Source organism: Prionailurus bengalensis, chromosome D1 (genome assembly GCF_016509475.1).
Source record: "Prionailurus bengalensis isolate Pbe53 chromosome D1, Fcat_Pben_1.1_paternal_pri, whole genome shotgun sequence".
Taxonomy (NCBI): domain Eukaryota; kingdom Metazoa; phylum Chordata; class Mammalia; order Carnivora; family Felidae; genus Prionailurus; species Prionailurus bengalensis.
In genome coordinates this window covers 93,633,453-93,657,751 of record NC_057346.1, presented here as the reverse complement: position 1 = coordinate 93,657,751, position 24,299 = coordinate 93,633,453, and the positions used below count along the sequence as shown (strand labels likewise).

At 38.5% G+C, this 24,299-nt stretch overlaps 1 protein-coding gene across 6 annotated transcripts in view; it reads left to right on the top strand.

The window, feature by feature from the left end:
- LRRC4C (leucine rich repeat containing 4C) overlaps positions 1–23,951 on the top strand; it is a 1,209,844-nt gene extending 1,185,893 nt beyond the window's left edge. For all 6 annotated transcript variants that reach the window (XM_043580988.1, XM_043580986.1, XM_043580991.1 and 3 more), the window contains one exon: positions 20,703–23,951. In XM_043580988.1, coding sequence (XP_043436923.1) covers positions 20,745–22,667 — 1,923 coding nt within the window. In that variant the 5' untranslated portion in view covers positions 20,703–20,744 and the 3' untranslated portion in view covers positions 22,668–23,951. The remainder of the gene's footprint in view (positions 1–20,702) is intronic.
- The last annotated feature ends 348 nt before the right edge of the window (positions 23,952–24,299 follow it).

Genomic DNA, 24,299 nt, shown 5'->3' with positions numbered 1-24,299 from the left:
TGAGCCATAGTTGTCCTTCCCTAAATATTTATCAGTAAAATTAATGCATTCATTTCTAAAAAATCCATAATTAAGCTAGGGACTAGGATGTAATCTTCTTGCCTCCCTTGTCCCTAGCACAGTGCCTGATATACAGTAGTTAGAAACTACATGTCCATTTAGTGAGGGAACAAGGGTATGAGTGAGTTCATCAATCACCTGGTTCCCTGTGGCCAGATGAAAGGCTAAGCAAACCTTTCCCAACCATCAGGGACAGAGAAGTGATGGCTTCCAGTCATTCTTCTTTGGGCCGCCAGGAGTAATGCCCTGAAAGTGGTTGTTTATTTTGGAAGGCAAAAGCTAATCTGAAGCGATTTTCTTTATTTTTATATTCAAATATCTATAAAACAGAAAAACACCAGAGACCTATTCATTGCTCACAAATGATCTATGGGGTAATAATGTGCTTGCTTTTCCAGCTGGGCTGCACTTTGGTGCTATCCTGGGTTTAATTGAAAATATGCTGTGACCTTGGTTTTGTTCACTGGGCATGGGGGGTGTATAATTGGCATGAGGCCTCTGAAGAACTCCCTTTTAATGAATGTCATTTGGCTAATTTGGGGGTTGCCTGCGGGAAATAATGTATGAAAACAAGACGCATTTTATTTGCATGCAATTCACATGAAGGTAATGGTTTAAAAAATTTTTTGTTAAGTTTTTATTTTGCCATACCTATTCGTTGAATTCTAAATGCTATCAGTATGATAATAGTATTGTCCCTAACAGTCTCATGTTTCATCATAATTAAATAAACAGCTTGTGAATTGCAGTCCAAAAAATGTCTGTGTTCCACTCTTAACTTAAGGGGTTTCCATAGAAACCGTGGGCAGCAAGTTTAACTGACATTCATTGGACTTGATGCTACATGTAGTGTTGCTATCTCTGTTTTCCCGTTACTGTGTGTGTACATCTCTTTCTCTTTCTTTAACCCTGGAACCCTCTCCCGCTTGGTCTTCCTCTGGTCTCCCCCTTGGTTTCTTCCTCCTCCTGCTCCTCCTCCCCCTTCTCTTATTAGCAATGAGGAAGTAATTTGGACTCAGTTAGATTTAACAAATGCAATAATACTAAAATGAGCTCTGATACTTAAGTGTAATTGTGTTATTAGCTGGAAATGTTTTTCTTCAAAAACAAAAGAATTGAGAGTGAAGTTTACCAAGGAAGCACATGCTGGTAAGAAGAAACCCTTGACTGCGAGTTGGAAGTAAGCAGGCTTTATATCATGGGCCACATTTCCACCCCAGCTGTGGCTTTTCCTTGATTTAGGCAGCGCAAACTGATGTTTCTTTCTCCTCAGTCCTGATTTGCAGTCTTCTAACTGGAGCATGAAATCATTGTGCTGATCACATTCCAAGAAAAAGGAGTTTATTTAGGAAAGGAAAAAAACATACTATATATTGTGTACCTACTGTGTGCCAGATATTTTTCTAGGTACTTGCATTTAGCTTGTCTTCGTTAATCCCACAAAATTCATTGCCAGGCAATGTGCTGGAAGGAAAAATGGATCCAGGCTGAAGTTTAGATCCCACAACCAGGTGGTGGTAAAACCTTGATTATAGTTCTCAGATGCTCTGTCTTGGCATGTCAAAGGCAAAATGAATATAAGCACTTCTAAGAAACGTTTTAAGAAACTTCTAAGAAACGTTTCATTAAGATTAGTTTTAACTTTTTTCAATGTTTATTTATTTTTGAGAGAAAGACAGAGCGGGCACAAGGAAAGGGCAGAGAGAGACAGAGACACAGAATCTGAAGCAAGCTCCAGGCTCTGAGCTGTCAGCCCAGAGCCCAATGTGGGGCTCCAGCCCAAGAGCCTTGAGATCATGACCTGAGCCAAAATCGGACACGTACCAGACTGAGTCGCCCAGGCGGCCCTGGGATTAGCTTTAATAATCCAGCCAGTACACCGTGGGAGTGGTGTTTTTCTTCATCCCTTTAAAAATGAGGAAAATGAGTTGCCAAAAGAGTAAATTGCTTATCCAAAGCAACATAGCTAGCAAAGAGTATATATCCATACTCTGGATGGTTATGGTTAAAGCGGAATATTAAGACAGACCTGAGATCAGCGACTAATTGCGTGATTTGTGGCGAGCAACAGGAAGCATCTATTTTGTGCAGCTGTTATGAGAATTAAGTAAAAATTTTGTATGTGAAGTACGCAGAGTATCTGCCACACAGAAAGCTGTGGTTTTTACTCTTTCTGTCTCCCTCCTCCCTCCCCTTTCTGATTGATTTTATTTTTAGTTTGGATTCAAAGTAAAAAAATGATCGGTCTCCACAAAGTCTACCTAATATTTATAGTTGAAAATTTTTTTTAATGCTTACTTATTTTTGGGAGAGAGACAGCAGCTGAGTGGGGAGGGGCAGAGAGAGAGGGAGACACAGAATCTGAAGCAGGCTCCAGGCTCTGAGCTGTCAGCACAGAGCCCGATGCGGGACTTGAACTCACAAACTGTGAGATCATGACCTGAGCTGAAGTCTGGATGCTTAACCGACTGAGCCACCCAGGTGCCCCTGTATTTATAGTTTTAGAAGTTACAAGCCATCTCACAATTCATAAACTATTTAAAGTTGCCCTGATAATGAGAAGGGAAAGACAAAAAATATCACATCCACTTTACGGGTGAGGGAAAAGGAGATTCAGAATTATCGACCACATCTCCATATAGTGAAAGAGAAAATGGAGTTTTTACCTAGATCTCTGGGATTCCTTTTAAAATTAAAACTCTCAGAGTCTATTATTTTAATTTGGGTTCTATGTTCATGGGTTTTAAAGCTTCAGCCCAGCAGATTTTAATTCATCTTTCCCATGAATGGTAAGAGGAAGACACTTAGCAGGAAAAGGGGAAAAGAAGTAAGGAGAGGGTAGTTACAAAGTTTCTTTCTTACAGACCTGTTTTTTAGTCATTCTCCAAGAGAAATGAGGAAACACAGGTCTTAATCCCAGGGACAGAAGAGGAACTGATTTTGCACAGCAGTAGGCTTTGGTGGGGTCAGGTGGGGTGGGGAGAAAAGACTGATGGGAAGCCAAGAGGGTAAACAGTTTGGATAAGAGTGTGATGGGACATGATTGCTGGAGAACATAATTGTTACCCACCACCCCACACACATGGACATGCATATATACACAAGATTAATCAGAATGAACATTGCTTTAATACATAAGTGTCGTAAAACTTCGAAGAGGTCATACTAGGAGAGAAAAGCTTAGCTCTGCCATTTTTAGCTGTGGTGTGCCTATCTACACTTGCTTTATTTTGAGAATATTCAGTGTTGTCTTTGAAAGAATGCTTTTAAGCTCCTTTCTCCATTTTGTGTTAGTTTATTTAAATCTAAATAAGAGAATCCCTGAAGCCACTTAGGTGAACACACAGAGACTGTAGTATGGCACTAAGTGCTGAAAACATGCGAGCAAGTAAAGGTACCACGGACAACCCCACCGTGTTGTGGAACTGCCTCTTTTGCTCAGGACTCCTCACATATGTTATGTGACACATGGAACCATTGCCAACTGAGTACAACTGAATCTCTTTCTTATTTCTGAGATGAAAGATAGTTTAGAAAGCTGACCTTGCAAAGCAGGGCCAGCAAACTTTTTCTGTAGAGGGTCAGTGAGTAAGTATTTTGGGCTATGTGAGCCTTATATTCTATCACAATGACACAATGTGGCACTTTAATGTGAAAGCAGCCATAGATAATACATACATGAATGGGTGTGGAAGTATTCCAATAAAACTTTATTGACAAAAACGGGTGTCAAGCCAGATTTTGCCTATGGGCAATAATTTTCCAACTACTGATCTTAGAATTTTGCCTACATCTCTATCCACCTTCTATTTCTGTTCATAGGGCAGTTGGAGCTTAAAATACGGGACTGGAGAATGTAGCATTGACAACGATATAATTTATCCTCACTTTTTTGGATTTTGCTTTTTGTTACACTTATTTTTTATTAAACTTCATCTTTCTAGTATTCCTTTGTCATGGAAAGAGCAGGTATTCATTCTGTCTTCACTTTACAGAAGGGTAGAGAAAGTTTAAGTTTGCATTAGTGTCACCCAGCATCTTTGATATCCATAGTAGAATCTGTCACCCTTGTGTTTTTTCATTTGGATTATTCTTTCTAAGATGCATCCTTTAAAGAATAAAGAAAGATAGTAGGAAAAGTAACCAAGAAGTAATTTTCATTACAAACCAAGGAAAAACTAGTTAACTAATGACTTAAATAGGGACAAGCACTGGCTTCCCTTTCTTATTCCATTAAGATACCATAGGGGATGCAGTTCCTTATTGCTTTTCATGTATATTCCTGATTTTTTCCCCTGGTATGTTTTTGGAAATGATGCACTGTAAGCAAATAAATACCAGATAATATTGGGAGTTCTTATTTTGCACAGAACTGTGTTAACTGAAGCTTGTTCATATTGGAACTGAGTCGTCATTTTGCAAGGTTCCATGGTAACTGAAAGCAAATCTGTTATAAGATAATGTGCAAAGAAGAGGACTTGGTTCCAATATGCATGACCTATGTTTAACACGGCACCAAACAAAATGAGGACTGCCTTAAGTAAATAAGTAAGAATCCAATTTCCAAATGTCTGCATCTGCCATATAATTCCCTCTTTTGTGGCCATTAGGGAGAAACAAAGAAATCACTGATTACAGTCATTCCCATTATCTGACATGCCATCACCAAGGTTTCCTCATTATGCAATGTTAACAGTGTTGAGGTTACTTGAAACCAACTGCAGTTCCAATTAGAAGGCCATCCCTGCTATCTGCATTCTGATTAAATGACGTTGCCTGGAAATCACAGAAAGAGTCTACTCTGCTTCCTCCCCTTGCTCAGATCTCATAAACACAGACTCAATTAAAGAGAGTTTCCTTATCAGGTTTTTGTGGGTCATTTTGGTGAATTTATTAAAGTCTTGAGTCATGCTGAAAACTGGAAGGTGGGGGCTCTGAGATCTGCAGCAGGAGCCAGGACTTGATGGATGGGACTTGCTCTGATGTTTCAGGGAGTCTGAAATATACAGAAGTCAGAGCAGCCAATCATGGGTCAGGAATCAAAGATGCTGGTGAAATAGGAAGGGAGTCTCGGTAAAGATTGCTGAGCAGAGATGTGAAGGTCATAATGTCACGTCAGCCTATATTTTAGCGAAAAAGCAGAGCCTAGTCCAGGCCCTCATTCTTCTATTCCTCAATTATTGAAATAATTTCTTAGTAGGTGTTCAGAGCATACAGTGTACTGTATCCCATCCATGCTCTATACAATGCAAATTTGCTTTTCCTTAGATACTCTTCCCATTATATTATTCCCTTCCAACACAAGGAGAAAAGCCAAGTCCCTACAACCCACCTGATGACTTCATACAAAATCTAAATTTCTTTGGTCTATTTTTCACAATCTGGCATTATTTTACTTACCCTACCTTCTCTCCCACTGGTTTTTAGTATAGATTCTTCACAGGAGTCATCTTGTGCCTCTCTGCCCTACATTCATGTTCGCTTACACACATTTCCCACCAACCACATGCCTCTTCTCCAACAAACTCTCTCCCTTCTCTCTCTCTTTCTTCTTCCATCTGTTATTGTGTCCTCCTTAAACACACTGTGCCTTTTTCTCTAGCACTTTCTGCTGTATTAAAATCCCTTTTTATTACTTCTTATGAATCCCACTATACTGTGAGATACCTGATGAACAATGGGAGACATTTGTCCTGAGTGTCAACAGCTGAGAACTGTACTTATCCAAATCCACATCTACTAAAATCCGTGTCCTCATAGCCTTCATTGACTGTCCAAAGCTTACTGGGTCCCTCTGAACACCAGACTGCTTCTAATTATCCACATAACCACCTATATACTCACTCAGTATAACACTTTGGCATTGGTTCATGACTTTGTTGTTTGTGTTAGGCTTGTCTCAGCACAGTGTTTCAAATGATCAGTGATGGGGAGTTACTGAGTGGAAGGGGTTCTCTCACGGGTAAAGGTCAGGTAGTGTTGGTGAACATACTTGGAATTCTGTATTATTAGCACTGAAATGACTTTAAGATTCTCTTTCCCAGATCCTACTATGAAATGAATCCGAAACACCATTAGCATTTTGGCTGGGGAGATATATATATGTGTGTGTATATGTTTGGTTACTGTCTAGGAAATTTGGGTTTTGTACCGTTTAATAATAAACAGGGAAGAAAGTACATGATAAAACATTGGAAGATGATTTTAAAATCAGAATGGCTCTCTATATGTGGTAGTTATTCTCTGCAGATTCCCTTGGATGGTAATTTAAATTGCATTACTCATTACAAAAATCTATATGCCTTTTGGATGCTATTGTTGGTTTGTTTGCTTTCAACCTATGAAGGCAATGATGACCTTGCACAGGGCATTTCCTAAGGATTAATGAGTGGTTGAGGGTTAATGGCTATCAACTCCTCCTAGCTAGTCATCAATCCAAAGGAAGCATGGGAAACAAGGTCATTAACTGCATTACCATCTTTCTGAAATCAAATCCTTCTCTACCTGCCTTGCCAAGGGCTTATATTTAAGATGGACTTGTTAGGTTTTCAAAAGTTTCTGTAGTTACTTGCCCTGTCATTAACCTGGATGTAAAAATATTTAAATGTTAATGTAGATAAAATATATAAAAGAATAATTATTAGTTTCTGTGGACTGATAGAAGAATGTCATGAGGAGGAAAGTACTGTTCCATACTTCAAATAAACATAATTTAAAATGTTGAGCCTCTTTTATCTGCTTTCTTTTTATTCCCTTTTTCAAACTGAAAGCCTAGCATCATCCTGTTGTGCATCCTGAGAGTCTAAAACATTGTCCAATTTCTGCAGTTTAACCTCATTCAGAAATAGATTTTGTGTGTATGTGGGAGCGGGATTCTTGTTGGAGGTTTGGATGTATTAGTTGTAATGGAATATTAATTTTTTACAGTTGATCTTCACTAATATTAATAAGCGTGATATTTCCTCTTTTGGCATCAGTCAGAATTACCCCAAATATTCTAAGAGATAGATAAACATTAAAAATTTAGTTATATCTCCTCAGTGCATTTTCCTTTGAGAAATAACCTATGGCCAGATGAAGGACAGTTCTGGATCAGAGAAGTCCCCATTTCATCATGTAGCATCCTGATTCTTACATTAACACAAATTCCTTTAAAACTCATATGGAGTGAAAATTTCACCTGAATACCAGTGTTAATGTATGTGGTAAGGATAATTGTCACCAGAGAAGACTGCATTCCAAGACCTTTCCCAATGGATATTGGTCTTGAACAATTTCTCAAGATGTGGGACTGGTCCTTAGTTTTATACTCCCAGAAATTTGATTCTGGTAGCTCTTCATGAGAAAGTTGTAGTCACACTTATAAACACATAAGAAATGAATATAGAGAGCAGAGTGCCAATTTGTTAAATTATAGCTAAAACTATAACAGACACTTCAAGTAGTTCAGTCTGTCAAATCTTTTTATGTAGAACTTAAACTTTTTTGGAGTCATAAATCTCTTTGAGAATATGATGATAAAACCAATGAATAATCTTCCTATAAAAATATACAGTTTCCACATTTATACACAAATTTGCATATAATTTAAAGAGATTCATAAATGGTTTGAAGTCCATTTGTGAGCTTCTTAGGAACACTTGGATTGAACTATGCATTTTCATGGAAAAACATTATAATTAAATAAGGTGGTTGATGAGAAATCAAACTAAAAAAAAAGTTAATTGTATAATTCAAATTGCTTTAGCATCAGATTATAATTGCCTGATATATCAATCATTCTCCATAATTGGACTTCAGCTGTCACCAGGACTAGACAAATAACAATAACAATAATACAAAAAATGTTCATACAGTATTGGCTGTGTACCAGGCACTGTTCTAAATCTTTCTTTATATAGTAACTCATGTATCTTCACAATAATAGAGTATATAAATCAGAGTATCCAACCTCTAGGCAGTTTCACAGATGGATAGATACAACATTTTTATCTCTGATTTTTTTTTCAAATCTCATCTTCCATTAGCCTTCATTTAGCTATGTAAGTAGTTGATAAGTACCAACCTTTTCTTGAGCTTCTTTCTCTTTCTTTCATTTGTTCTTTCGTTCTTTCTTTTTCTCTCTCTTTTGCTCTGTCTTTACTTCCTTCATTTAGTACATGCATCTATAGATATATAGGTAGGTACGTAGGTAGATAGATAGATAGATAGATAGATAATTATAGTATATACACTGTGGTATGTACTCTGAATGTAATATTTAGGATACATACAGCTTATTGCTGTTAAAGAGAAATCTTTAGCTAGTATGTTGTTTTCAATCACCCATTTACAGGCTGATTTTGTGTAATCCTTTTTTCTCATTGTTAATTTATTTATACATTTTTATGTGTATGGGGGGACAAGGAGTAATTATTGAACCCCTACCCCTCTTTATCTTTTATACTAAATTATATACCATTTTATTTACTTATTTTTTTGTTCTCATACAGGTGTTGTCAGTGGACCTTGATTTGTTATTTGTTGTTATAAAATTAGCTTATCATCCTGGCTCCTGACTATGAATTAAAATGTGGGCCACATTCAGTAATGCAATTCAACAAATATTTTCTGCGTTCCTAAACATCATCTAGTTTCTGTCTTTAAGAAGTTTATGATAAATAAGTTGAATACATACCCAAACATTTAGATTCAAACACAGATTTGATAAATGTCATAGTCTTAGCATTACAGACACTTCTGGAAAGATAGATTGCTACCAGCCAGTAAGACCAATGAAGGTCAAATAGAAATGATCATTTTAAAACTGGCTCTGAAATTGGGTACAATTTTGAAAGAAAACCCAGAGTAGGACATTCCTGGCCATGGGAAAAACAGGAGCAAGGCTCTGAAGAGGAAAAGTAGGAGGCATATTTTTAGAATCAGGAACAGACTGCAGCCTAGACTGTATTATGGAGAACAGTAGGAGATAAGACTGGGAAAGCAGTATGGCGCAGCATCATGGAGTGTCTTACGGGTCACACTAAGGCAGTAGTTTACAAGAGGGCAAATTTACCCTCCAGGGGACATTTGGCAATGTCTGGAGATGCTAGATCATTACAACTGGGGGTGCTACTGGCATCTAGTGGGTAGAGGCAGTAAGGGATTTAGGTTTTATTCTCTAAGCAAATGGGAACTATGGGTGGGTTATGTTTTCTTGAACTGTGATTGCCAAGGTTCCTGTGGCTTCTTACACTAAATCTGTAAAAGTGTTAGTGTGTAGATCAGCCCCAGAAAAAGTATGAGAAGAAAAGGCCAGTTTTGGAGATAAAGAATAACATGTATTGATCATTTCTTGTCCCCTAAACCTAAGAAAAGAGAAAGAACTAAAGGAAAAGGAAAGAAGTGAGGTTTTCATACATTGATAGGCTCCAGACTTAAAAATATTAGTGCAAAGGAGAGTGCAGGCATTGGGATAAGCAGGCACATTTCTGATAATTGGAATGGTCTGATTTCATTTCCTGAAGAGTGAAATATCAAGCAGTATATGGAGCTTGAGGTTTTAAGCTTTTTTCTTTGGTTATGCATTTCACAAAACCAACAGAGCAAACATCTATCATAAAAATACAAACATATCCCTGAACACCTCAAATCCCACCCTTTAATTTGAGAAACAAGTCAGCCATCTATATTTCATGTCTTCATAAATAATAAATGTCAAGAAGTGAATATGATCAAAAGGATTCATAAACAGCCAGAAACTTCATGCCAGGTATGTTTATCCCTCTTGCATCATGTGAGACTACACAAGCAGGAAAAAACAAATTAATTTTATTTTTAGTCTTGCCAAGTCATTGGCTATATTTTTAGTTCTGCTTTTCTAACATGAAGTAGATTCGACTTTTTGTAGCTAAGACGAAGTTGGAGCTGTGACCGCCTACCCTAATCCCTTGCCTATTCCATCTTTAGAATCCAAAGGAATCCTCCTTTGGATTGTAACAGAAGAATTAAGAGATCTTTTTCACCCATGGATTTTCTAATTAACGATTCAAATGAGTTCTAGAAGCAGAAATGTGGTGATCAAGAAGCTCTTCCATTTTGAAGGAGATTTGAAGATTACTTGACTTTCTGCCATACAAATTCTTGTTCTCTGCTCTAAGTGGTCTCATCCAATGGAGTGACCTGGAAAATGAGTCAAACCTCCCTACTTCTGAAGTACATGTAGGTGATATGTGAAGAAGCATACCAGGAAATCAACTTATACATTACCTACATTAGAATTTTCAAGGCAATCATGTTATTTTAGGCACATACAGCAGAGGGCATTGTTTGGCCAAACTTAAACAGGGCTGCTTTGACAAGAATAGATAAAGAAATAGGGAAGCCTTCCCCTGCAAAGAAACAAACAAAAACAAACATAAAAAAGAGAGTGAGGAAACAATGCAATGGCTTTTATATTGCATTGTGCTCCCTAGCTTTTCTTTGTAGGAAGAACTTCTTTGAAAATCATTGAAAACGAGACAGGCATCATTTCAGAAATTGATGAAATTCCTACTATGTGAGTTGGGTTCTACTAGATGCTAGGGATCAATTAGTGAATGTGACATCATTTAGATTCTCAATGAATTTGTAGCCTTAACTATCTACAGGCTGCTTCTGTGTACTTAAACACCAGATCATTCATTTCTTCATTCATTCATACACTTGACAAATACTTGATGCACATTATTCCAAGTGGAAACCACTGAATAGGACAGAAAAGTCTCTGTTCCATGGAACTTAACATTCCACTCAGACGAGACAAGCAGTAAGAAAATAAGCATCTAAGTATATGAGAAAAATATCAATGAGAAGTATTATAATGGAAATTAAATAAGGTGACGTGATTAACTTTGACGGAGGTGCTTCTCTAGGCTGGTGGTCAAGAAAACACTTCTGAGAAGGAAAACTTTAAGGGATGTTCTTAAGGACAAGGAAAACCAACCATGCAAAAAACAAAGGACATGTGTTGCAGGCAGCAGGGACCCTACTGCAAAGGTCCTGAGGGAGGAACAAGCTTGGAGCATTTGAGGAACAATGGAAGAGAGAAAGGAGACACAGAAAAGTTGAAAGGTATGAGATGCAGGCAGGTACCAGAACATCATGATTTGGGGACCAAAACAGTTTGCAATTTTGCTCTAAAAAGATACGGAGCTAATAGCATTTCAACTGAAGAATTTTAAAAATTCATTTTAAATGCTGTCTGTAGCATTAATTGTAGTGAGGAAATTGCAAAAATAGAGAAACTGGTAAGAGGGTATTTTAGTGGCTCAAGTTAGAAATGGAGATGATTTGACCTAGAGAGGTACAAGGAGGAAAAGTAGATGGATCCAGTTGTATTTTAGTAATAGAGTCAGATGAATAGTGTTGGGCGGGTTATAAATAATTTTTTTTTAAAAAGTCAAGGAAGATTCTTACATTTTTGCATTGAGCCACTGGGTGTATGGCAGTGGCATTGTTTGGAGGTGAGAGGTAAGTTTGGGGATTTGTTTTTAGTATATGCTATGACATTTAATTCATGTAATCCTCTCAGTGTCGATTTAATAATGTTTACTGTCACTCCCACTCAGAAAGGTGCAACTCAGAGGGAGACAGTTTGCCATAAATCAAATAGTCAGTAGTACTAAGCCAACCCTCCAACCCTCCTCATTTCATTCTTGATCTGTTTTTTTGTTCCTCTAGGTTTTGCTAATATAAGTCTCTGGGTCTTTCTGTACTTCAGCATTGTTTCAAGTTGGAAAGTGTAATATGTCATTAGGGAACCAAAATTGAATGTGTGTTTAGTAGTCCTTTGTGTACAATTTACAGAGTAGACATGAGCAGCACCAGGGGTCAGAGATGCTTCTCTTGTGCACATCAGAGTTTCCAAAATGATATCGTGTTCTCTGTGTACAATGTTATTTTTTTTTCAACGTTTATTTATTTTTGGGACAGAGAGAGACAGAGCATGAACGGGGGAGGGGCAGAGAGAGAGGGAGACACAGAATCGGAAACAGGCTCCAGGCTCCGAGCCATCAGCCCAGAGCCCGACGCGGGGCTCGAACTCACGGACCGCGAGATCGTGACCTGGCTGAGGTCGGACGCTTAACCGACTGCGCCACCCAGGCCCCCCTGTACAATGTTATTTTTTAACCTGACCACATACAGAAGCTAATTTTGCCCTCATTAGTATTTCAGACTCTGGATTTCAACTAGGGCTGATTAATTTCAACCTGTACGTATCTCAGTAGTCAGATCATCAGATGGAAGATTGAAGATCAGTTTCGTTCAGTTTTAGAGTAATGCTAGGGATGTCGATTATTAAAGTCATAGGACTTTTCTATCAACTATTCCTCTCTCCAATTTCTTTTACACACAAGGACAGATCGTTCTAAAACAGTGCTCTCTCATCAAACCCTTTCCCACATAAAGGGATGGCAGTTTCTTCCTAAATCTCTTTATTGAAATGAATCCAAACTTCTACCAGACTTGTCTGTAGCATAAGCCCTCTCCTTCTAGCAAGTCAGTTTCCTTTCATTTCATGCTCCAACTCCTCTGTTTTTACAAGTAATCTCTTACCTCTTCTACGACCACCCTGCCTCAATGCAAGTTTATGTATGTTAAAGACTTACATAAAGTCACAAATCCTCTTCTTAAAACTTTCTCTGATTATCTATGACTTCTGACAATGCTTTATGACACTTAAATACTGAATTTGTTGATTTGTATTAGTACCTAAAATACATACAGGTACACTTTTTATTTTTTTTATATGTATCTATACATTTGTATTATAGCTTCAACAAGATTATAACGTTCTAGAAGGCCTGGCCAATTTCATTCTGATAATCCTGATTATACTGTCCAAATGATAGCAACATGTTGGCCACAAGCTTTTAGTTTTCATTTTATTTTTTTTCTTTGATTTGCTTTTTTAAATACATAGTTCTCTCTACTCACTGCTTCTTCCCATCTAATAATTTTGTCATGCTGTCACCTCTAAACACCAAATATATGTATTCTTTTACTATAAACCAGATAAGTCTTCTAGAAAAATGGCAGTGTAGACCCAGGTATCATCATCATCATCATCATCTTCTTCTTCCTTTTCAATCTCAGTTTCTTACAATTTTCTAGAAACATTGCCAGGTCAGTGTGTTCAGCGAAAGAACCTCCTGTTGACTTGACAGGTTGAGTCCCTGGGTTACAGCCATTTAATGTTGTATCATTTCCGTTACATTTGCCTAGAGGGTCAGCCCTAGGCATAGTTACAAAAATTTTCTTCTCCCTGAAAATCTGCAGAGCCACATGCTCCTGTATAGGAGTAGAGAAAACTCAACAGATTTGGAAAGCTGGGTTGCAGATGGGAAATAATGAACTAATTAGAAAATATTTGTAAAATAATTTTGACTTGGGAGAGATAGCTACTTTTGACAGTGGTATTATTTAAGGTGTTGTTTTTCCTTCTCCAATGTATTCTAGCACTCTTTAAAATTTAGAGTTATTTGGGGGCGCCTGGCTGGCTCAGTTGGTTAAACATCTGACTCTTGGTTTCGGCTCAGGTCACGATCTCATGGTTTGTGGGTTCCAGCCCCACATCAGGCTCTGCTCTGACACCACGGAGCCTGCTTGGGATTCTCTCTCTCTTCCTCCCTCTCTGCCCCTCCCCTGCTCGCTCTCTCAAAATAAATAAATAAAATAATAATAATAATAAAATTTAGAGTTATCCAGAGAAATGATGGCAATAGAACGCCTTCTTAGCATGATAGGGATGAGCCTCACCTCCTTTCTGATAAGCAAATCTTGTTACCTCAGCTTACTTTGTTTCCTTTGGTAGGTCTCAAATTTATAATGAATGATTTATAAGAAATCAGAATTTTTCACTTGTCTTTGCTATTGGTTTCAGAAAGGAGAGATATCGAGAGAAAAAGAGAGGGGGAGAGAGGGGAGGAGAAAGGAGAATGAATATGTAAGTATCTAGATAGGTTTGGCGGTAAGTAACCAAAAAAAAAGTTAACAGTTTATACTGTGAGAAATTGATTATTTTATATAATAAGAAAATACAGAGGAAAGATAGTAACAGGATTCATTAGTTCGGCTGCCCATCACAAGTATCAAGAATATACATTCTTCCCCTCTTTCCATTTTTCTTCCTTGGCATAACAGCTTTGTCCTCAGGCTTCCTCATTTCTTGGCCACAAGATGGCTTCAGCAACTCTAGGCATCTTGTACTCACAACAATATCCAAAAACAGAATGAAGAACTATTTCTTCCCTATATATTTCTTCTTAGTAGTGGGAGAAAAAAAATTCCCAGAACCCCCTCAGCTGACTTCATCTTACATCTCATTGGCCAAATTGTGTCACCTGTCCAGACCTAACGCGTCTCTGGCAACAGAAATCATACAACCAACATTTGTTTAGATAAACTATAGTCCAAAAGTTAGCCCTGGGAGCTAAGAATGTTTTTGAATTTTTACATAGTTAGAAAAAGTGTTAATATTTTGACATATGTGAAAATGATACAAAATTCAAATATCAGTGCTCATAAAGAGTTTAATCAGAACACACCCATTTCTATTCATTCCCCTTTTCTCTATAACTACTTTTAGGCTTTAATGGCAGAGTAGAGTAGTTGCAAGAGGAGACCATATAGCCTGCAAGGCCTAAAATATTTACTATCTGGCTCTTTACAGAAAAAAAAAATTGTCTAGCCTTAGCTTAAACCAAATTCTCTTTACCTACCAGTCCTGGGTCAGTGTCTCTCAAAACAGATAATATAGTTTTGTGACTTTTCTAAGAAGTGAGTGAAGTTTCCTGCACAAAATTTTCTAGGGAAAGGGTAAGGGATTAGGATGCTGGGTAGGCAACAAATGTGAAGAAAGAGAAAGCAAGGTTCAAGCACAGTTAAATGAATCCTTAGTGCTATAAAAAAGCTGACTCCCGGGGCGCCTGGGTGGCGCAGTTGGTTAAGCGTCCGACTTCAGCCAGGTCACGATCTCGCGGTCCATGAGTTCGAGCCCCGCGTCAGGCTCTGGGCTGATGGCTCGGAGCCTGGAGCCTGCTTCCGATTCTGTGTCTCCCTCTCTCTCTGCCCCTCCCCCGTTCATGCTCTGTCTCTCTCTGTCTCAACAATAAATAAACGTAAAAAAAAAAAAAGCTGACTCCCCAAATATTACCGGCACAACCTGTTGAAAAGACAGAGCGAGTTTATTGCTTACTATGTTAAGGGAGATCACTATCTTCCAAGAGTTTGGGAGTATCTATGAGTAGACTGGTGAAAAATAGACCAGAATTTATGGGGAATTGGGAGTCTGATTCAAGAAAATTTTTCAGTGTGGGAAGTTGATTAGGACTGAGTAAGAATTATGGTACTGCAATCCAGGATGGGTGAAAACAATGGTGAGGCAAGAGATTCAAAGAATCTTAGAGGCACACTGCTATTAAATGCTTTCCATGAAAGAACTTATGGATCTATGGAACTATGGATCTTTGGATCTTTGTCCTAGAAGGACAGTGAAACCATTTGCTTCGACAACAAAGTCCCCCCATAAAGGATAGAGATGCTAATAAAGATAATGGAAGAGCAAAGTCATGTTTATGTCAGTAGGAAGGAAGATACGGTTTGGAGGTCTCAGTATCCAGGCTGAGTGTGGGGAAATGGTTTTGGTTCTCAGCATTTGCGGGGGTGGGGGGGGGGCTTGTTAAAGATACATATGGCTGTGAGTGTGTGGCCTGTGAGGGAAAGTTGGTTGTAGCTAATAAATTCATCTTTCTTTCACCTGGCTTCCAAACTAGTTCCAATATGTAAACAGTTTATGCTAACTGAGCAATGATACTGTGCAGATTAAAGCACCCCCTGTGTCTCAGTGCACAGCAGCATGGGTAGGGAAAGAAGAAAGGTCTGTTGACAAAGTCAGAATATCCTCTGGGACAAGGCTAAAAGTATTATCATTGAATTCCAAACCCAAACAGATCCATTTGTAAATAAATGCTGTCAGAGGACATTGTAATGGATAGCGCGTACTTTTAAATTGATTTCTTTTTGATGGGATAAAAACATCTTATGAGAGAGATGTTGAAACATGGCTTTTAATGTAAAGTAACGTAATTTAGATTTTAAAATAGAAAACCTTTTGTTGATAGCAGTTTATTCGATTCAGTGCATGTACCAAGCGTTATTTTCTATGGGTTATAAATTAGCTTTGAACCAGCTATAATTCATAAATTGTTACTTATGACTGATTGATAGGAAATCTCATTAATAGCAATAGCAAAAAGACCTTGAAGTAAGCAAGAAGTAGAAAATAAAACAGCCTGGGGATTGGAAAAGGAGAGACACATGCACTCTACAATTAAGAGAAAGGTGTTGTATTTGCATATGAAAGCATGCTTCTGATCATTATAGTTGATCCTTTCCATAACTTTGAATAATAGATATTAGTGTTATTCTTATTTATATAAGAGGAAAAAACTGAGTGTCCCATCACTTTATTTTTATTTTCAGTATGTTTTAAATATTTATTATATATTGCTTATTATGAGCTGGTAACTTGACATACATATATACATTAATATATATTAATTTACATATATATGTATATATTTACCTGTATATACATTAATAATGTGAGTGCCAACAAAAACATTTTGAGTAGGTAACAGTGGTGTCCCCCTTTTACAGATGGGGAAAGTGAAGTAAGAGACGTAAATTGTAGAGTCCTGCAAGTTTTATTTCAACGTTTTTAATTTATTTTGGGACAGAGAGAGACAGAGCATGAACGGGGGAGGGGCAGAGAGAGAGGGAGACACAGAATCGGAAACAGGCTTCAGGCTCTGAGCCATCAGCCCTGAGCCCGACGCGGGGCTCGAACTCACGGACCGCGAGATCATGACCTGGCTGAAGTCGGACGCTTAACCGACTGCGCCACCCAGGCACCCCAGAGTCCTGCAAGTTTAAGCAGGCATTTAACTTTAGGAAGTCTACCAGAGCCTTCTCCCTTGATTACAGGACATGGATGCCTTTGCTGTTTCTTATTTTAATGAAAAAAAAAGTTAACAAATGGTTTGTCTTAAGCAAAAGGCTTACCTTCTTCACTTCTGTACTATTTCTGGTCAATAAGTTATTTCAACCTGTATTGCCAGAGACCCTAGGATTCTAAGAGTCATAGGGTGGGAGGTGGGAGGTAAAATAGAGGAGCAGGACCCTGGGATCCTCACCTAAAAACACCAGTTAGGAACACCTGAGTGGCTCAATTAAGCGTCTGATTTTTGGTTTTGGCTTAGGTCATGATCTCACGGTTCGTGGGTTCAAGCCCCTTGTTGGACTCTGCACTGAGTGCTGAGCCTGATTGAGATTCTGTTTCTCTTTCTCTCTCGCTGCTCTTCCCCCTCTCGTGCTGTCTCTGTTTCTCTCAAAATAAGTAAATAAATTAAAAAAAATTTTAAAAACACCAATTAATGTATCAGAGATTTTATGTTCTATTTTTTAATGCCCAATTACCTTAAAACGTGTGGAGTGTATGTAAAACTATACCAAATCATATGAATAAAAAATTTTCAGTGGCCATGATCACTGGAAATTTAAGTAGGATTCTGTTTAAAATGGAAATCTACAAGGGTTTTGAAGGTCATGTTTAAATTTACAATAAAAAATAACTCCTTCTCTAACTCAGGGTGAAAAACCTATCAAACACATCATTGTCACAGTATAAATGGGACAATAGAATAGACCTGTAAAGCCATCAATGAGATTAATAAGATGAGCAGAGCCCTGCTATTTAGTGATTAGTTGTTTTAAATGTAGATTTTATTATTATTTCGGTATGATGGGACAAACAAATCAGGAGACAATTGTCATTGAAGAGATATATTTTTTACTCCTAGTTCCCAAGAGGAGGGAGCATGCCATGCCACACAGGGGCCAAACAAGGAAGCAGCAGGGTCACCAGGGGGTAGAAAGAACAAGGGAAAATCTGAGCAAGAGTCTTTATTATGGTTTTTGAGAGAAAGCAAGAGAAGGCAGAGGAAGCGGGCTTGCATTTGACTAGTATAAATAATTTCAGTGGATTCTGGGACCTAGGGGCTGTCCCTAGGTGCCTGATTCTAGCTCTGGAATCATTGGGGCAGAGGGAGAGTGGCCCAAGTATAAGAGCCCTGGGAGATCCTGATAAATGAGGTGGTTTGGGGCATAGGCTTCAGGTTGATTGGTTTGAATATGAAAGGCAGGCTTGTGGTCAAGTCCTTTACTATCCCTAGAAATTGCCTAGCCCTTGGAGAAGTCTCTCTGGAACAACAAAGCCCTGCATATCAAAACATCAGAAAATACAGACCATTAGAAAGTCGTGATTAATATACTGGTACCTATCCCAACGCATATACAAAGAGTTGTTAATTAGGTATTAACTGTTTCTGTGTGTTTGCAACAGCCATTATTTAGTGCCTACAGTGTGCTAGGTACTGTGTTGGCAGTGGGATGAGAAAAAACCATCATACATGGCCTCTGTCCTCATGGTGTTGTAGGCTAGTTGGGAAAATAGACCCAGGGGCTGATGATCATGTGCTAGATGGTGTGAAAGATCAGTCTAGAGCTGCAACAGCCCTGAGAAAAGAAGTCTCTCTCCCAGGCCCTCCGTTATCCTGCCACAGGGAACTTTTCACTGTTCCCTGGATGTATGAGCATCTTTTATGTGTCCTTATCTTGGTTCAAGCTGGTGCTTGCCTAAAATGCTTTTCTTTCCCTTTTTTTTATTTACATCAACTTCTATAAAACCTAGATCAGATGATCTTCTTCTTCGAAAATCCCCTGATTTACCAGCACAGATTGAGCTGATCTGGTATCAGTGCCCTTGTGCCAATGTGGCCTGGTCTCATACCAATGAACATATATTATTGTACTTCATCTGTTTGCCTATCTGTCTCATGCTTTGAATCATAACTACCTCAGGCATAAGGATTATATTCTTCATCTTTATATGCCCAGTACTCGACAAGATGTCTGTAAGAGCAACAACAAAAATGGTAACGATAGTAATAACAATAACAACAATAATGATAATATTTAGCACTACTGAGTTTTTACAACGTGGGAAGCATTATTCTGAGCCCTTTATCTGCATTAACCAATTTTATCCTCACGACACCACCAAGGGGTGTGTAATATTGTTACTCCTATTTTGCAAGTGAGGAGAATGTGTCATGGAAAGAAGATAAGTAACTTGTCCAAGGTGACACATAGTAAGTACTAAATCAGTGCCGTTTTGAATTGGAATGTAGTGATCCACCATCACTTTCGTCATTTGTTTGTTTCCAAGAGGTTTATAGAAGAAACCCTGTTTATTGAGATGAGACATTTGGAAGAAGTCATTACACAGGTGCCCAGTTCATAGTAAGCCAGCTGAGTGGGACGTACACTGGGTAGCCCAAGATCCTTTAAAATTCCTCCTTGTGCTGGAAGAAATGCAGAAAGCGAGTTATTTTATTTCCCTTCACCCAAATCTACTTAAAATCAGTCAGAGTAAGGACCCAAGATAAAAAATATTTTTTTTATATTCAGGTATTCTCTGTACTTAAAAATTAGATATCATAGGAATGACTTAATTTGTATTATGTCTGCCTATAGGTAGCAGTTAGCTATCTTATAATGAGTTTCAGTTTAGGAGAATCTTCAAAAGTTTATGTACGTTTGCATGTACTGCTGTTTCAGTATATCTTCACAGGTACTATAAGTCAAGTTGCCAGGGTTTACAGATGAGGTCACCCCTGCCCAAAACAGTATTTTAAAGAAATTAATTGGGAAAAAATATTTTGCCTTGCCATCATTCTCCCAGAAGCTCTTGCATAAAGTATTTGAGACCATATGCTCTTGGACCAATCGGATATGTGTGTGAGCCCTGGTTCTGTACTTACTAACCTTGTGACTTCATTCATGTTACTTTCCCTATGATTAAATTTCTCCCTCAGAGGAGTGCTGTAAGGGCAAAAAGGATCAGGACACACAACCTTTGCAATTGAAAAGGGCCCCATTCTTTGGAGGGCCCATGCTTGGCTAATGCTCTGTTGTTATGGATTTGAAATTCTTCATAATTTTGAACAAACCATCCCCCAGTTTCATTTGGTACAGGGCCCTGAAAATTATGTAGCCATTCCTGCATAGGTTGGTAAGTCTGTATACCATGGTGCCTAAAAGTAGCCCTCAATAAAATTCAACTATTACTAATTTTGCAAGGGAGTTTTTAGTTTGTTGGGTATAGCCCCAAATCCTGTTTTCTGATCTTTTCCAATCTGGTTTGGACATTCAACCTGTTGTTGGGGTACATTTCATATGTCCTTATGCATTCAAGTCCCAATTGGTTGGTAAACACTATATTAAGGTGTTTTACCTCATGCTTCCATTTCCCTGTGATTGCATATTTGATGGATATGGGCTGTGGATGGCTGCTAATTTGCAGTACAGAAACATTTTCTATATAAACATGAGCCGCATCACTCTACAAGGGATACTTGATTTGTTGTTTCCTTAGTCTGAGAAATGATGGCTTTAGCTGTTACACTGCATCACTGACATTGCTCCAGAAAGACATTTGGAGGAGAGCTAATACTTTTTTTCTTTTCTTGTCTTTTTTTTTTTTTGCTCTTATATTGCAGACTATTTGAACTCCAGAAGGACCAACACCAGATAAATTATGAATGTTGAACAAGATGACCTTACATCCACAGCAGATAATGATAGGTCCTAGGTTTAACAGGGCCCTATTCGACCCCCTGCTTGTGGTGCTGCTGGCTCTTCAACTTCTTGTGGTGGCTGGTCTGGTGCGGGCTCAAACCTGCCCTTCTGTCTGCTCCTGCAGCAACCAGTTCAGCAAGGTGATTTGCGTCCGGAAAAACCTACGTGAGGTTCCAGATGGCATCTCCACCAACACTCGACTGCTGAACCTCCATGAGAACCAAATCCAGATCATCAAAGTGAATAGCTTCAAGCACTTGAGGCACCTGGAAATCCTACAATTGAGTAGGAATCATATTAGAACAATTGAAATCGGGGCCTTCAATGGTCTGGCAAACCTCAATACTCTGGAACTCTTTGACAATCGTCTTACCACCATCCCAAATGGAGCTTTTGTATATTTGTCTAAACTGAAGGAGCTCTGGTTGAGAAACAACCCCATTGAAAGCATTCCTTCTTATGCTTTTAACAGAATCCCCTCTTTGCGCCGACTAGACTTAGGGGAATTGAAAAGGCTTTCATACATCTCAGAAGGTGCCTTTGAAGGTCTGTCCAACTTGAGATATTTGAACCTTGCCATGTGCAACCTCCGTGAAATCCCTAACCTTACACCTCTCATAAAACTAGATGAGCTGGATCTTTCTGGGAATCACTTGTCGGCCATCAGGCCTGGCTCTTTCCAGGGACTGATGCACCTTCAAAAACTGTGGATGATACAGTCCCAGATTCAAGTGATCGAACGGAATGCCTTTGATAACCTTCAGTCACTAGTGGAGATAAACTTGGCACACAACAATCTAACATTACTGCCTCATGACCTCTTCACACCCTTGCATCATCTAGAGCGGATACACTTACATCACAACCCTTGGAACTGTAACTGTGACATACTTTGGCTCAGCTGGTGGATAAAAGACATGGCCCCCTCCAACACAGCTTGTTGTGCTCGATGTAACACCCCTCCCAATCTGAAAGGGAGGTACATCGGGGAGCTTGACCAGAATTATTTCACATGCTATGCTCCTGTGATTGTGGAGCCCCCAGCTGACCTCAATGTCACTGAGGGCATGGCAGCTGAGTTGAAATGTCGGGCCTCCACGTCCCTGACCTCTGTATCATGGATTACTCCAAATGGAACGGTCATGACACATGGGGCATACAAAGTGAGGATAGCTGTGCTCAGTGACGGCACATTAAATTTCACGAATGTAACCGTACAAGATACAGGCATGTACACGTGTATGGTGAGTAATTCCGTTGGAAATACCACTGCTTCAGCCACCCTGAATGTTACTGCAGCAACCACTACTCCCTTCTCTTACTTTTCAACCGTCACAGTAGAGACTATGGAACCTTCTCAGGATGAGGCACGGACCACAGATAACAACGTGGGCCCCACTCCAGTGATCGACTGGGAGACCACCAACGTGACCACCTCTCTCACGCCACAGAGCACAAGGTCAACAGAAAAAACATTCACCATCCCAGTGACCGATATAAACAGTGGGATCCCAGGAATTGATGAGGTCATGAAGACCACCAAAATCATCATTGGCTGTTTTGTGGCCATCACACTCATGGCTGCAGTGATGCTGGTCATTTTCTACAAGATGAGGAAGCAGCACCATCGGCAAAACCATCACGCCCCTACAAGAACTGTTGAAATCATTAATGTGGATGATGAGATTACAGGAGACACACCCATGGAAAGCCACCTGCCCATGCCTGCTATTGAGCATGAGCACCTAAATCACTATAACTCTTACAAATCTCCCTTCAACCACACAACAACAGTTAACACAATAAATTCAATACACAGTTCAGTGCATGAACCGTTATTGATCCGAATGAACTCTAAAGACAATGTACAAGAGACTCAAATCTAAAACATTTACAGAGTTACAGAAAACAAACAATAAAAAAAAGACAGTTTATTAAAAATGACACAAATGACTGGGCTAAATCTACTGTTTCAAAAAAGTGTCTTTACAAAAAAAACAAAAAAGAAAAGAAATTTATTTATTAAAAATTCTATTGTGATCTAAAGCAGACAAAATTATGTGTATTCCTCAGAACCTGTTTTTGCTGCACTTATTTACTATTTTCCCACATTTCATCCCTGCCTACCCTGGTTGCCATATTTTTCATAGGACATCTCAAGTCCCTAAAGAACTGGCCTAGGAAATTTTGTAAGAATTCTGTTACACTTTGAGATTTTTATGGTGAATTCTAGTGGTGAGATCCAGTCTATTTTGTCTTTCTTTCTTTTTTTCCCCCTTTCCTTTTTTTTCCTCATGCCCTTATCAAGTAGTCCAATGGGGAATGCAATATTAGAAATAGATTTTTAAGAGAGAACGAGATAAAAAAATGCAAGATCTTATATTTTTTATGTAATGACCTGTTCTGTATTTATGAGGAGAACCATTCAATGGCCAAGCAAAAAGAAAAAAAAAAAGAAAAAAAAAGAGAAAAAAAAAGAAAAAAAAGTAAGCAAACAACAGATTAATTTACATATGAGCATCTATAAAACCCATGATCTTTTAAACAACTCTAGAACCAGAATTTGTAGTTCAAAAACTAAAAAAATAAGGTTATAAATAAAATATTGTTGGTTTTTCTGTACCTGGACACAACTCATTTGTAGTATGGCTCAAATGTGAGAAACTTGAAGGTAATTAGATTTTCTACTTTCTAAGAAAGAAACAAATTATTGTATTTTTCAGTCACAGCATCAATCTCTATGGGGTCCTATTTTATTAGCTGACTTGAGTGTTGGATCTATATTCAGGGATGCTGTGGTATTTTTTTTCCTTCTCATTAGGATCACCCTTTGTAGAATGCTCAGATTAAAAAAATAATGATTTTGTGAAGTAAATTCAATTCCACTTGGAAGAAAGTTTCAGTATAATTTATTCACTGTCTCCTAAGTAAAATTCTACTGGCTAGCTAAAGTATAACAAGAGAACGTGAAGGTATTCTAAATTATCCAAGTTGAAAAATAATTTTTGGTGCTATCATCAAATTCCATTCAATTCCACAATAATTATTAATGCCCTTCTATGTTTTAAACACTGATCTTAGTGCCGTGGGTACACAATGGACAAGACCTGCTTCTTGTCCTTAAGTCACACATGATCTGTATGAAATATGATTAAAGAAATTTCAGCTTATGATTGATGGCCAGCTCCAATTTCACTGTTAGGTGGAAGGCTGTGCATTGCAAACCCGGAATTTCAAAATATTGGGTTACTGACATGACAGAAACCTCCTTGCTTTATGGTTTCTTCCATCCTTCTGAAAGAGCTGACTCTCTTCTTTCAAATGCAGATTGCAGAGCTGTAAAGATGTGTGAGTATGGATTTGCCATGATGGATGTGTGCATACCAAGAGATAGCAATGCTAATACAGTGGTAATTCACTAAAGGTACTTTAAAGAACTGGAGAAATTTTAGGTATGAGAACATACACTAGGTTTCAAGTAAAAAAGGAACTTGCTGGTTACTGGTACCTCGGCACTC